Raw genomic sequence first — 14,422 nt, 5'->3', positions numbered from 1 at the left:
ACCTTCCCGTGGTCCCCCAGTCGCCTGCCCTCGAACTGGATGTTGTGTTAAAACAGCCGAGCACATTCCTTGCTTGGAGGTTCAGGAGGAACGAGTGAACAGGACGAGGGTAGGCGGTGGAGATGGAGCACATCCACTGGAGGCTGCTGCTCAGATGCACAAGCCCGAGGCACCACTGGATCTTACAGCACTGACATGTTCTCAGTCATACATTTCTACATGAACAATGGTTTTTGCATGATTCTATGCCCAATCATGAATCCTTACACGCTCCATCATAAACAAAAAAAACACCCACTCACCTGAAATTACATTTCATTACCTTGATTTTCTTGCTCCAGTTTGTAGCCGATTTGTTTGTGTCGGACACCATATGCTGCCACTGAGGTTTTAAATGGGCCACACGCAGGTGGCCAGGTTGTGGGTGACCTTACCGTCTGTCTGTGTGCCAGTTGAGGGGAGCCAGTGGAAGAGGACAACGGTGTGCCCTGAAGCACTGGGCACAGCGGGCAGGAGTCAGCTCAGTGTAGATTAGAATACTGGTTATGATTAGGATTGAGACGGCAGGACACTACGTTTTGACTTCCAATGCCTCTTGAGAACAATAAGCTTTTTCTATTTAAATCAGAGGAAAAATGGTTCATTCTGAGGACAACAATAGCTGAGGGGAAGGAGGTCTGAGGTTACAGCTGCTACTAAAGCAGCATAATGCATGATGTGAGAGATTACTTTCAACCAGTAAAATAGAGAGAAATAAACAAAGTGTTTTTTTCATGTGGAAAAGACACTTTGCAGGAGGTTCTAAAACAGATATTTATACCTCACGTCAGTTGACATTAAGCTCGATATGAAGAGAATGCATCAACCATGTCAGCAAGTAAATAGCAAGATACTTTGGAGAGACTATTATTTTTTCCAAAATCTTGTTTATTAAATTTAGAAAACACAATTTTGTTAACGGTTTCATAGCAATAGCAGGAAAGAACTGAAACTGAAAGAAGAGAGGGGGTGAAGGGCCGACCCCTGAGTTTAAAACCATATCTGTGTGGAGCTCAGCTGCCAATATTTTGTCCCTGTGGGGGGTCACCTGCCTCTAACCTGGCACAAACTAAGAGGGTCAGTATGGTCATCAACAGCATGGTTTTTACCCGGGAACACGTCTAAAGAAACAGGACATAGTAAAACTCCAAAGACATCAGGTAGAAAAGTTGAATTGCACTCTTCAGTCACTCTTCAAGTCAAGGTATTTCCTGCCAAAATATACCGAATATGCAACATTAACATTTAATTAGGTTGCCAAACCATATCGGTATGTGGATTTCATCACTAGGGAGGGGGGTTCTGCACAGCTTTGGGGGAGGAAGGGGTGTATCGGGATGCAGTACAGATGTAGTCCAAAAGTGCAAACAATGTCTATGGAGTGTGGGGGGTTGTGGGGGTGTGAGCGGAGCGGGGTGGACTCCCCCCCCACCCCCATTCTTCAAGGTGCTGAGAGGGGTGACTCTCTGGAGGGGGAGCCCATCATGTCCTCTGGGGGAAACACGGTCAGTGTGCAGGCTCGGATCCCGCCCAGCGACTCAGGCAGGTCAAACACTTTGTGCCACTCGTCCTTCTCCGGGTCGTACTTCTGCACTATCTCCACCATGCAGCGGTTGTTCCATGAGTAGCCACCCACCACGTAAATCTTGTTCTCGAACACGGCCACGCCCACGTCGCTCTGGCCCCGCAGCATGGCGGCGATGGGCGTCCACAGGTCCAGGGCCGGAGAGTAGTATTCACAGCTGAGCACATCGTCGTAGTCGCTGGTGCCCCGGAAGTGATTCCCCCCGATGACGTAGAGGCGGTCGCCCACCGTGCACATACAGTGCAGGCCACGCACCGTGGTCATGGGCGCTTTCTGAGTCCATTTGTCTGCATCCGGGTCAAAGCACATCAGCTCTTTCTGAAACGTGTCGTGAGTGATTCCCCCTGCAACACAGAACAAAACAGGACCATGTTAAATAAGGTTGAAAACAGCCCTGGGGTCTAATCAAAAGCATTTAACGGACTGATCCAATGGTACTGTACCGGATGGTAACTCAACTGCGACCTACATTCAGCCCTGCCACGTTGGGTAGCATGGGGGTGTCGGGTCGGCCTTGACCAGGCCCTGTTCTTTCATGACAGTCACAGCACTGCGACTGGCCACGCAGAGCATGTTGTAATCCTGAACCCCCAGTTCACTCCCCCCAACCCCTCCTCAGAAACATCAGCCTGCTCTGCCCAGCAACACACACACACACAATAATCCCCATGCTTAGCACAACTAACAGACTGCACACATTTTCTCAGCCACATACTTGCAATAAAAGATAGATGCTACTATTTGTAACAAATTCAAAACACTATTGCAGTGCATGTGTACACACATAGGTACTGTAGTGGTGGAAAAGGAGGAATAGACAGGACACACAAAGCTGAGGAAAAGTGGGGAGAAAAAAAAACAGGACATGTCCACAGGGAAGGCTCAAAATAAAGAGGAACACAATCCCAGCATGCATCTGGGTGGGAGCCAGGCAGCCCACCCCTCCCTGTGCTGTGCAGTGTGCGCAGCGCACTGAGGATCTGAAGTACATGCCAAATGGCGCCCGAATCCCTCCAATGCTTCTGCCCAATGATCCCGCTCGCTCTCTCTTTACCCATTTCTTTCTTTTTCGACCTCCCTCCCTCATTAATCTACACCGGGCTAGTTTTAAATCAGTGGCCCAGACTAATCAGAAGTCTATAACATCAACCCCCTCCTCCTCCACCAATAGATTAAACACAGAGGCAAAGTTAGATCCATTATCTTTATTAAAGTATGTGTGTGTCATTAAAATATTCTCTGAGACAAGAAAGACATGTCAAACCCACTGATAGAATAGCAGCTTGATATGGGGTGTGGTTATTTTCTTGTTGAGCTGCATCTGACTGCCCAAGGTTAGTAGCAGCTTAGAGTAACTGATGTCTCTGTCCAGCAAACTTCAGGGCTTATAATGGCTGAAGGATATGTCTACTGCAGACACATATTTGCAGTGGTGGAAAAAGTACCCAATTGTCGTACTTGAGTCAAAGTAAAGATGCCTTAATAGAAAATGACTCAAATAAAAGTCACACAGTCAAAATGACTTGGTTTTAAATATACTTAAGTATCAAAAGTACATTCTATTGCTAAAATATACTTAAGTATCAAAGTATAAATCATTTCAAATTCCGTATATTAAGCAAACCAGACGGCACCACTTTCTTGTTTAATAGGGGCTCCAACACTCAGACTTAATTTACAAACGAAGCATGTGTTTAGTGAGTCCCCCAGATCAGAGGCAGTAGGAATGACCAGGGATGTTGTCTTGATAAGTGTGGGAATTAGACCATTTTCCTGTCCTGTTAAGCATTCAAAATGTAAAGTGTACTTCTGGGTGTCAGGGAAAATGGAGTATGGAGTATGGAGTAAAATGTACATAATATGCTTTAGGAATGTAGTGAAAAAAGTTAAGTACAGATACCCCCAAAAAATACTTAAGTAGTACTTTCAAGTATTTTTACTTAAGTACTTTACACAACTGCATATTTGTACAGCAAATGTGGAGAGAGGGTAGATTTTGTTTCCATAGACGGGTTGGTTATATAGCCACAAAACCGACACGTGCGCAACTATGGGGCAAAACAGACACGGTTGGCTTTGATTGTTAACATGTAAACTATATTTTGTCTCCAATGTTTGTTGAAATCCTAAATAAATATGTACAATGAGAACATCTCTCTCAAATACATCATTACAGTTGTTGGTTAGCTAGCTAGCATTTTTGTTGTTGTTGCCATATTAGCGTTGACATGAAATCAGTCCAAACACCTCAGAACAAGACATGGTATCAAGAACAAGATGAAACAAGCTGAAACGAGTCACTTACGTTTCCCCATATGGCAGTTTCTTGTCATTATTGGTAGCTATCTGGCCATCCAGAATCACAACAACTAACGGACTTCTGCCCCATTGAAGCGTGCGCATCGTTGGTGACACTGTCAGCTAACCCATCTATATATCTGCTAAAAGACAATCTCAGAGACACAATGTTCACTTTCTTTCCTTTCTTTCTTAGGGTGCAGATCAGCTTTAATATTGCAGATAGATTGTAGCTTCCGTCAATGTAATTGTCTTTGTTATAATTAAACATTTATCATGACAAGTCATTACTGCCGTTAATTAAGTTACTCGTATGATCTCAGTTTAACGATAGTAGCTTTCATTTAGAACAAAGACAAAAGAGTTGTCAAAAGGCAATTGAAAGCATTTTGAGACGTTAAAAGATCTTTTTTTTTCTACCTTGAAGACAGTAAATGGTTGTCCTTTCAGAGACACTTAAAGGCACCTGAGCTCATTGGTCGCGCTGTCTGGCCCGCTAGATAATATCTCACCATGATTGCCATACACTGGCACATTCATTGATCATTTTATGGCGGGGCTTTGACTCGTCGTAAAAAGGTATGACCTGTTTAGAGGAAGCACAGTGCTGGCACAAATGAGACCCAAACAACCGAGGCAGGGGAACACAGAGGAGCTAGACAAAACCAAGGGGTCAGCAAGTTCCAGAAATGATGATAAATACAAAGGATGGCCAGATGTGAGCTTTAATGTCATTCCCCGGAAGATCTAGCCCTGGTCTTTGAACTAGGGCTGGGTGATATGGTCCAAATATCTTATCATGATATATTTTGAAACTGGATGTGCTTTATGAGTAGTAAGTACCTAGGGTGGCAACACATACATTCTAAGTGATTTCAATGGGTCTTTCTCCATTCTGATTGTTTTATACTGTTCAAATTCAACGCAAAATAATTTTCAGCCTTTTCATAAATGTCTGCATTTATTGCACTCGTTTGAGATCATTTCCACGTAGGGTTGCACGATATGGGCAAACAATCTAAGCCTTATTTTTAACCAAATGTTGCAATTGCAATTAGACTTGCGATTTAGAGTGAAACACTTGGAAATAGAATGATTATTCTAATTCTATAGTTAGAATATAATAGTGGGCACTTTGAATACAGCGTTTGACACGAAAATAGGGGCGGCAGGTAGCCTAGTGGTTAGAGCATAAGATTAGTAACTGAAAGGTTGCAAGATCGAATCCCCGAGCTGACAAGGTAAAAATCTGTCGTTCTGCCCCTGAACAACGCAGTTAACCCACTGTTCCTAGGCCGTCATTGAAAATAAGATTTAAGCCCAACATGGTAAGAAAAACTAGCTGTTTGCAGATAGATGTAAGAAACACAAACTAATTATAGAACGCAAGTTGATTTATATTAAGAAGCAATGTGAAAACTGCTTCGGTGTCATCAACATTGTTGCAGGTGCTGCATTGACCATGCAGACTGAACGCACGTTGTCTTGTGGTCGAGGAACAAAAAATGTGCTCCTTGAGTAACGGGCGGGGCTGGGTCTGTGTGGAAAGCAGCATGGAGAGAGACAGAGCGGAGAGAGATGACTCAAGTATCTAAGTAAACTAGAGCAATGGACATTACAGACGACATATCACATTTAACAAACCAAACATTCAAATGCCATTATGGAAGGTAAAGCAAAAACCCAAACCGGTCCGTGCATCAATACCGGTATATCGTAAAATACGTTATAACGCCCAGCCCTACTTTGATTAGGCCGGTACAGTGGGGCTGGGCGGTATACCGTATAAGGGTATTTATTGTTTGATTTGTTAAATGTGATATGCCGTGTGTAACGTCCATTTTTAGTTTAGTTTAAACCGCTACTTGAGTCATTGCTCTCTAGGCTCTCTCGCCCTCTCTCCATGCCACTTTTCACACAGACATAGCCCCGCCCCGTCACTCAAGGAGCGCATTTGTTGTTGCTTGACCATGAGACACTTGCGTTCAGTCAACATGGTTGTGTCACAGTAGTGGTAGTGTGAAGCCGTGCTAGCTGAGTGTCTGAGCCCCCCCCTGGGAGTGGGAGCAGAGCTGTGATGGACTATGGCTTGACTCAATGTGTCAGCTCCATTCACCTGACAGGATGCCTTCAGACAACACGACAGCACGGCCACCGCCCAGCACCTGATCTGGAATGACTGCAAGACACGGCCTGCACCCCCACGTGGGCCACCTTGCACAGTGAGGTCGTGACCCCTGAGACATGGGGTGGAGCAGGAATGCCGATCCCCAACAGAGACACGCTGGCTGATGATGTCTCCGTTCCACCCGACTTCCATCACGAGTGAGAGTTTATAAACATGTGGGCTGTCAGGAAAGCTAATCTCGGCATGTGTCCAGTTTCCCTGTAGGAATGCAGCTTGCCCCGGTGCTTGAGGGGAGCTTGTTTAATTAATAAGCTTTACAGTACAGACCTCTATCTGGAATGGTGGAGACACACTACATTCAGAAAGTATTCAGAGACCTTCCCCTTTTCCACATGTTGTTATGTTACAGCCTTATTCTAAAATGGATTAAATCAAATAAAAAATCCTCATCAATCTACACACAATAAAAACAGGTTTTTAGAAATGTTAGCAAATGTATTAAATTAAAAAGAGAAATACCCAATTTACATAAGTATTCAGACCCTTTGCTATGAGACTCGAAATTGAGCTCAGGTGCATCCTGTTTCCATTGATCATCCTTGAGAGGTTTCTACAACTTAATTGGAATCCCCCGTGGTAAATTAAATCGATTGGACATGATTTGGAAAGGCACACACCTGTCTATATAAGGTCCCAGAGTTGACAGGGCATGTCAGAGCAAAAACCAAGCCATGAGGTCGAAGGAATTGTCCGTAGAGATCAGAGACAGGATTGTGTCGAGGCACAGATCTGAGGTACCAACATTTTTCTGCAGCATTGAAGGCCCCCAAGAACACAGTAGCCTCCATAATTCTTAAATTGAAGAGGTTTAGAACCACCAAGATTCTTCCTAGAGCTGGCCGCCCGGCCAAACTGAGCAATCAGGGGAGAAGGGCCTTGGTCAGGGAGGTGACCAAGAACCGGATGGTCACTCTGACAGAGCTCCATAGTTCCTCTGTGGAGATGGAAGAACTTTCCAGAAGGACAACCATCTCTGCAGCACTCCACCAATCAGACCTTTGTGGTAGTGGCCAGACAGAAGCCATTCCTCAGTAAAAGGCATGACAGCCCACTTGGAGTTTGTCAAAAGACACCTAAATGACCATTCTCTGGTCTGATGAAACCAAGATATCTTTAGCCTCAATGCCAAGAGTCACATCTAGAGGAATCCTGGCACCATCCCTACGGTGAAGCATGGTGTGCCAGTCTGACCATAAGCCACATGCCAAACATCGACAGAAATACATAAAGGTTGAGGCGGTAAGCGCCATCAGCCAGGAAGCTAAAATGCCAAAGCTATAGCCACCAGGCCCATGTTGTTCTTCTACTGGAGTCTGAGGCTGGATCAGAGCAGGTGAGGTGCCACTGGGTGAAGGAGGGTTAAGATGTTAGTAGTAGGCTATGAGGTGTCTTTGTTATGCTTATTAACACTGTGCCCAGAGGCCGGGGGAGATTAACATAACCTCACCTGTGTGTTGGAGCTGCACCTCCTGCACAGTCATCAACCCCTCCCTCTTTTCCTCTCACTCCCTCCCTCTCTTTCTCTCTGTACAGAATCACTTTGTATTAGTCACACATCTCCATAAGGCAGGATTTGTTTTCAATCCTATGAAGTGAACAAGCACTGGGCTGACTCCTACAGAGAGACAGGGGATTAGTCGCACCCAAGTCTACCACACAATCACTACTTCCAACCATCTTTACAGTACCCCCACCCCGAAATAGCACAGAGAACTGGACTCCAGTGATGAGATATAGGAGGGAGGGAGGGGTGAGAAGGAGCAGGGTCTGCAGGACTCCACTGTATGACCTTGTAATGAAGGATGCTTTACTGACACCACAGCCCGCTGTTTGGCGACGGACGGATGGCCCACTCTCTGCTCCATCTTATGGCTAATGTGGGACTGAAACGATTAGGAAGCGTGACTGTCAAACATGTGAGGCTTTAGTCACCCACAGAAAACCCACACATCTATCTTGTAGGACACCAGTCACTCTCTCAAAGAGAGCACTGCCATCTGGTACAGTCAGTGGCTCTAAAATATAAGTACAGTCAAATGGGAAAAGAGCCTCCCTCCAAGCCCTGGATCTAATAGGACTAAACTACCCACTGGCATTAGTAACTTGATTTGGAGCCACGTACGTACCCGAAATATACATGTAACCGCCGTACACCGTCCCTGCGTGGCCGTAGTGTGGCTCGTTCATTTTGGCGACGTACGTCCACTCGTTTGTCCTCGGGTTGTAGCACTCCACCGTGGCTGCATGGGGGAGAAAGAGATAGCAGAAAAAAACGGAGTATTGAGGAGAAAGTAGGTCAAGAGAGAACTAAGGAAAACAAACAGCTGCAAATGAGGCCTTGGAGGGTCTCAGTGTGGGAGCTGCTGAACTAGAGACGTAAATAGAGATCCCCCCCACCAACCACCACTCCACTCCCAAGCCCTTCAGTGTTCACTGCAGTAACTCTAGTCTACACACAGACTAGAGAGGTTCTGGGGCATATTCACTCCCCATTACACAATTAAGGCCTATACAGTAGCAATATTTTTGTATTATGGATCCCCATTAGCTCTTCCAGGGATCCAGCAAGAACTAGAAGTAACGTACAAAAACTAAGGCAGTAACACACAATATTCAAACATTTGGACACACCTATTCATTCAAGGGTTTCTCTTTATTTTTTACTATTTTCTACATTGTAGAAAACTATGAAATAACATATGGAATCATGTAGTAACCAAACATTTTTAAACAAATAAAAATATATTTTATATTTGAGATTCTTCAAAGTAGCCACCCTTTGCCTCGATGACAGCTTTGCACACTCTTGGCATTCTCTCAACCAGCTTTATGAGTTAGTCACCTGGAATGCAATTTTCACTAATGCTCGTGGCTGAATGGAAGCAATTACCCGCAGCAATGTTCCAACATCTAGTGGAAAGCCTTCCCAGAAGAGTGGAGGCTGTTATGGCAGCAAAGGGGGGGGACCAACTCCATATTAATGCCCATGATTTTGGAATGAGATGTTTGACGAGCAAGTGTCCACATACTTTTAGACATGTAGTGTATCTATATATATATTTTTTACATTTGATTTTAATGCTTGTGTGAGGTACTTTATGGATAATAGAGTTCCATGTAGCCATGGCTCTGTGTAGTACTTTGCACCTCCCATAGTCTATTCTGGACTGTGAAGAGACCTCTGGTGGCATGTCTTGTGGGGTATACATGGGTGTTCGAGCTGTGTGCTGGCAGTTTAAACAGACAGCTCGGGCATTCAACGTCAGTACATACAAAAACAAATCGTGTTGAAGTCAATTTCTCCTCTACTTTGAACCATGAGAGATTGGCATGCATATGATTAATGTTAGCTCTACGTAAACATTTAAGGGCCAGTTGTAATTTCCCCAAGTCCATCTTTGTGGCACCTGACCACACGTCTGGGCAGTAGTCTAGGTGCGACAAAACTAGAGCCTGCAGGACGTGCCTTGTTGATATTGTTGTTAAGGCAGAGCAGCGCTTTATTATGGACAGACCTCTCCCCATCTTAGCTACTGATGCATCAATATGTTTTGACCATAACAGTTTACAATCCAGTGTTACTCCAAACAGTTTAGTCTCCTCAACTTGCTCAATTTCCACATTATTCAAGATTTAGTTGAGGTTTAGGGTTTAGTGAATGATTTGTCCCAAATGGTTATAGTTTGAAATATTTAGAACTAATTCCCTGTCACCCATTCTGAAACTGACTGCAGCTCTTTGTTAAGTGTTGCGGTAATTTCACTCGGTGTAGTAGCTGATGCGTATAGTGTTGAGTCATCCGCATACATAGACACACAGTCTTTCCTCAGAGCCAGGTCATTAGTAAAGATTGAAAAAACTAAAGTGTCTAGATAGCTACCCAGGGGAATTCCTGATTCTGTTTGAGAGGCTACCATTAAAGAATACACTCTGTGTTCTGTTAGACAGGTAATCTACAACATAGCAGGGGGTGTAAAGCCATAACATCTACGTTTTCAAGCAGCATACTATACATCGATAATGTCAACAAAACAGCTCCCACAATCTTTTTTAAAATAAATTTCTCTCAGCCAATCATCAGTCATTTGTGTAAGTATTGTGCATGTTTAAACTGTTGAGTGTAGGGGGCAGTATTTTGATGTTTGGATGAAAAACGTACCCAAATGAAACTGCCTATTTCTCAGGCCCAGAATCTAGAATATGCATATAATTGTCAGATTAGGATAGAACCACTTTAAAGTTTCCAAAACGGTCAAAATATTATCTGTGAGTATAACAGAACTGATATTGCAGGCGGAAACCTGAGGAAAATCCAACCCGGATGTGCTGTTTTTCCTGAAAGCTCTCTGTTCCATTGCCTGCCGTCGCTCCATTTTAAAGGGATATCAACCAGATTCCTTTTCCTATGGCTTCCACATGTTGTGAACATTTTTTAGATAGTTTCAGACTTTTATTTTGAAAAATGAGCGAGAAAGATAACATCGCGTCATTGTATGGCTGTGTGACAGCAGCGTTTTGCATGGGCAACAGCTTGGAGCAGACATTTTCTCTCTCTCTCCTATTGAAGAAGCTACAGTCCCGGTTGAAATATTATCGATTATATATTGTAAAAACAACCTGAGGATTGATTATAAAATGTTTGACATGTTTCTACGAACTTTACGGATACTATTTGGAATTTACGTCTGCTCCGTCGTGATCACTCGAGCCTGTGGATTTCTGAACATAACGCGCCAACCAAATGAAGGTATTTTGGATATAAAAATAATCTTTATGGAACAAAAAGAACATTTATTGTGTAACTGGGAGTCTCGTGAGTGCAAACATCCGAAGATCAAAGGTAAGCGATTCATTTTATTGCTTTTCTAACTTTCGTGACCAATCTACTGTCATGACGTTAGCCTGGGGGTAGGTTTATGACAGTCATAAATACCTCTTCCTCCCCTTTTTCCTTTCTCTACCCTACTGATGTTACATTTGAAAACCCCTTGGTTAACATTCCCAGAGATTCTGGGAACATCAGAAGGTGGGGGGGGGGGGGGAGAAATGAACTATATTCTGGTAATCCGACCAATTGAACATATGCGGTGGTACTTAATGAATATGATGTCAGTTCGGTTGTCATCTGAAACATTCTCATCAATGGTAAGATGACAATCTCTACAGTGGAAAGCCTACACATCAGAGTTATCGGATTCACATGGAATTGTTGTTCAATTTAAGTGATTGAATATGAAGTTATTTGTGATGGGATGAAATGTGATTTTAGCTTCTAAAATGTGAGATTTGGGTTTTCATAAGGTTAGGGCTCTGCTCAATCAGTGGCCCGCCCCTGTGAAGTGACAGGGGTTATAAAACTTTTCAGACACACCCTTTTCAGACACACTCGCTCCACTATATAAAGCCTTGACTATATAAAGCCTCCTGTTCCGAGGATGTGAGGACGACGGTCTGATGTCAGAAGGGTTCAGATAATAACTACAGAACGAAGCCAACATCAGTGTGAGCTTTGGTTGGGAATGGTATGAATTTTGAACTCTTATTCACTACAGAAGTGATACCTCCTAGCCGTTGAGTTAGCAACAGCAGCTGCAAACGAGGGTTAGGAAGGAACAGACAGAGTATCCCGTCTATCACACAACGATGTTACTACAACGTATCCAATTGACCACCAGAGACATTCTTCAAAGGACAAAGGACTCGGTTTGGCAACACGGCCTTCCATCTACCAACAACCTACTGAAGCGCAGCTCAGAGTAAATATTTATCGCATTTTCCTTTACCAAATGGGCGGTAATTTAGAATGCATAAGATACTCTATTTACGATAGCACAGCTCCTTCCTTTGTTACTCAGTCTTCCCGCTCTTTCACTCAAACCCAGCCCTTTTCTTTTGTGTAACAAGCTGTCATATCTGTTCCGCCCGCTAGGGCCGTTTTCCTTTATGACGTAATTTGTAATCATGTTATGATTAATTATGTGTACGTGTAATTATGTGTGATTAGTTAGGTATTTAGTAAATAAATAATTAAACCCAATTTTGTATTGCTGATTCAATTTGTTAGCCAGGGTTTGTGAAGATAACCAAGAATTTACAACTTTCAGATGAGACCAACTTAAGATGACGATTAATATTGACTGCTAGTGATGTAAAATATTACTAGGTCTTTAAGAGTTTATTCGGAAGATAACAGCTCTATAAATATTATTTTGTGGTGCCCCGACTCTCTAGTTAATTACATTTACATGATTAGCTCAATCAGGTAATATTAATTACGTATAAATTATTTTATAGAATAGCATGTCATATTACTTAATCCGGCATAGCCAAAGACACGACACTACTTGGCTGCTAGCTGTTTGTAATGTTTCGTCTGCTGAGAGATGTCGTTACATAAACGCTTGGTATGCTTTCGCCGAAAAGCCTTTTTGAAATCTGACACGCCAGGTGGATTAACAACGAGCTAAGGGATGGGTGCATCAAGAAGTTGATGCCCTTCTCTATAAGCGTGCCGAAAGTTTGTTGTTAATTTATTTACTGATCCTCAACACTGGGGCCCCACAAGGTTGCGCTCTCAGCCCTCTCCTGTACTCCCTGTTCACCCATGACTGCCTGGCCATGCCCGCTTCCAATTAAATCATCAAGTTTGCAGACGACACTGCAGTGGTAGGCTTGATTACCAACAATGACGAGACGGCCTACAGGGAGGAGGTGAGGGCCCTAGGAGTGTGGTGTCAGGAAAATAACCTCACACTCAACAAAACACAGGAGATGATAGTGGACTTCAGGAAACAGCAAAGGGAGCACCCCCCATCCACATCGACGGGAGAGTGGTGGAGAAGGTGGAAAGTTAAGTTCCTCTGCATACACATCACAGATAAACTGAAATGGACAGCGTGGTGAAGGCGGAGCAACAGCGCCTCTTCAACCTCAGGAGGCTAAAGAAATTTGGCTTGTCACCAAAAACACAGCAAACTTCCTCACACTTGACACTGGGGGCAAAAGGCACTTATAATTATTTAGTGATGGTGTAGGCTAGCCTGAGGGCCAGACTGGGATGCTCACTCTGCACTGTCTGGGCACTCGATTTGTTAGGTCAGAAAAAGATTTGTCCAATCATGTTTCCAGACAGAGTTAAAAGCTGATTTCTCAAGCTGGCTGGCATACAGGCGGACTGGTAGAGGAGTCTGCATATGTCAGTTAGAAATCATAATGTAGCCTAAAGGAGAAACTGGGCTGTCCAGGCGATAAGGTCAAACACTCAATCCTCCTATTTCCTGGTCACAAGAGGCAATAACCCTGACCTCGCAGTATTGATAGGTTGACCCAGTTAGTGAGTATGTGTTCCTGCCTGTGGCAAATGGCCCATTGTTCGTGAGGGCCCCAGGTCTCCATAGGTGATCTCCTATTGCTCTGATTATATCATAGTCAAGAGGATCTTCCTGGACCCTCCACTCTCTTCACTGATGTGCTTTGTGTGCCGAATGTGAGAGTAAACATATCCCAAGAGTAAAATCAGCACCATGTTGGCACAAAGAGACTAATTCCTGGCTGAGATTCAATATGGGCTTACTTTGGGTCTAATCCAGGCCCAAATAGAAAGAGCTCTGGCTACAGCTCTGACATAGAAGTCCCAGTGAACCAAATGGATGTACTCCAATTCAAAGCATCAACAGCGTAGGGCCATAGCGTTCACATTAGACCTACATCACGTTTCATCGTTCTCACGTCACAGATATTTGATGGGAGAACTTGTCAAAGGGTAGGCAACCTAGGCCTTATTATCAGTCCAACTCATTCTAAGAAGAACAAATATATTTAAGGAATTTTACTGGGAGACTAAAATAGCAGCAGCAGGCATTAGTGATTCTTTAGAACAACAGTAATTAGTCTGCTGTTCTTTCTCTATCCCCCACTAAACAATAACTGATGACGTGCAAGAATGCATTCTGAAAAATATCCAAACCTAATACATGAAATAATAGGTCTGTCTCGCTACCAAGTACATTTGCACTCGTCTCCAGAGTGCTTGGTATAAATGCAAATGAGTGCAAATCAAATTTATTTATAAGAGCAGCTGATATCTTGCTGTTGCAAACAATGCAGGTGTAAAAGCACCAAGAGCTATATTTACAAGAGCTTCCTACATTATTGAAACAGAGAAAGCAGTGCTGTCATTGTTCCTCCCATGTTTGTACTCTGGCTGTCCTAGTAGATTGGATTAATATGACAAGCTTCCACATGGACAGTTATGGAGAGTGGCCATAGAGGTATTAACAGGATGGTTGGCCCGTAAACCTGCAAATATAACC

At 43.6% G+C, this 14,422-nt stretch overlaps 1 protein-coding gene across 3 annotated transcripts in view; it reads right to left on the bottom strand.

Annotated features, from left to right (window-relative positions):
* Positions 1–1,420: 1,420 nt before the first annotated feature.
* Positions 1,421–14,422, bottom strand: part of LOC124007312 (kelch-like protein 13) — an 89,034-nt gene continuing 76,032 nt past the window's right edge. For all 3 annotated transcript variants that reach the window (XM_046317802.1, XM_046317807.1, XM_046317794.1), the window contains 2 exons: positions 8,237–8,350; positions 1,421–1,968 (listed from right to left, as the gene is read on the bottom strand). In XM_046317802.1, the coding sequence (XP_046173758.1) occupies positions 1,481–1,968; positions 8,237–8,350 (602 nt within the window). In that variant the 3' untranslated portion in view covers positions 1,421–1,480. The remainder of the gene's footprint in view (positions 1,969–8,236; positions 8,351–14,422) is intronic.

Source organism: Oncorhynchus gorbuscha, linkage group LG02 (genome assembly GCF_021184085.1).
Source record: "Oncorhynchus gorbuscha isolate QuinsamMale2020 ecotype Even-year linkage group LG02, OgorEven_v1.0, whole genome shotgun sequence".
Taxonomy (NCBI): domain Eukaryota; kingdom Metazoa; phylum Chordata; class Actinopteri; order Salmoniformes; family Salmonidae; genus Oncorhynchus; species Oncorhynchus gorbuscha.
Note: the sequence above shows the minus strand (reverse complement) of the source record. Positions and strands in the feature narration are given on the sequence as shown.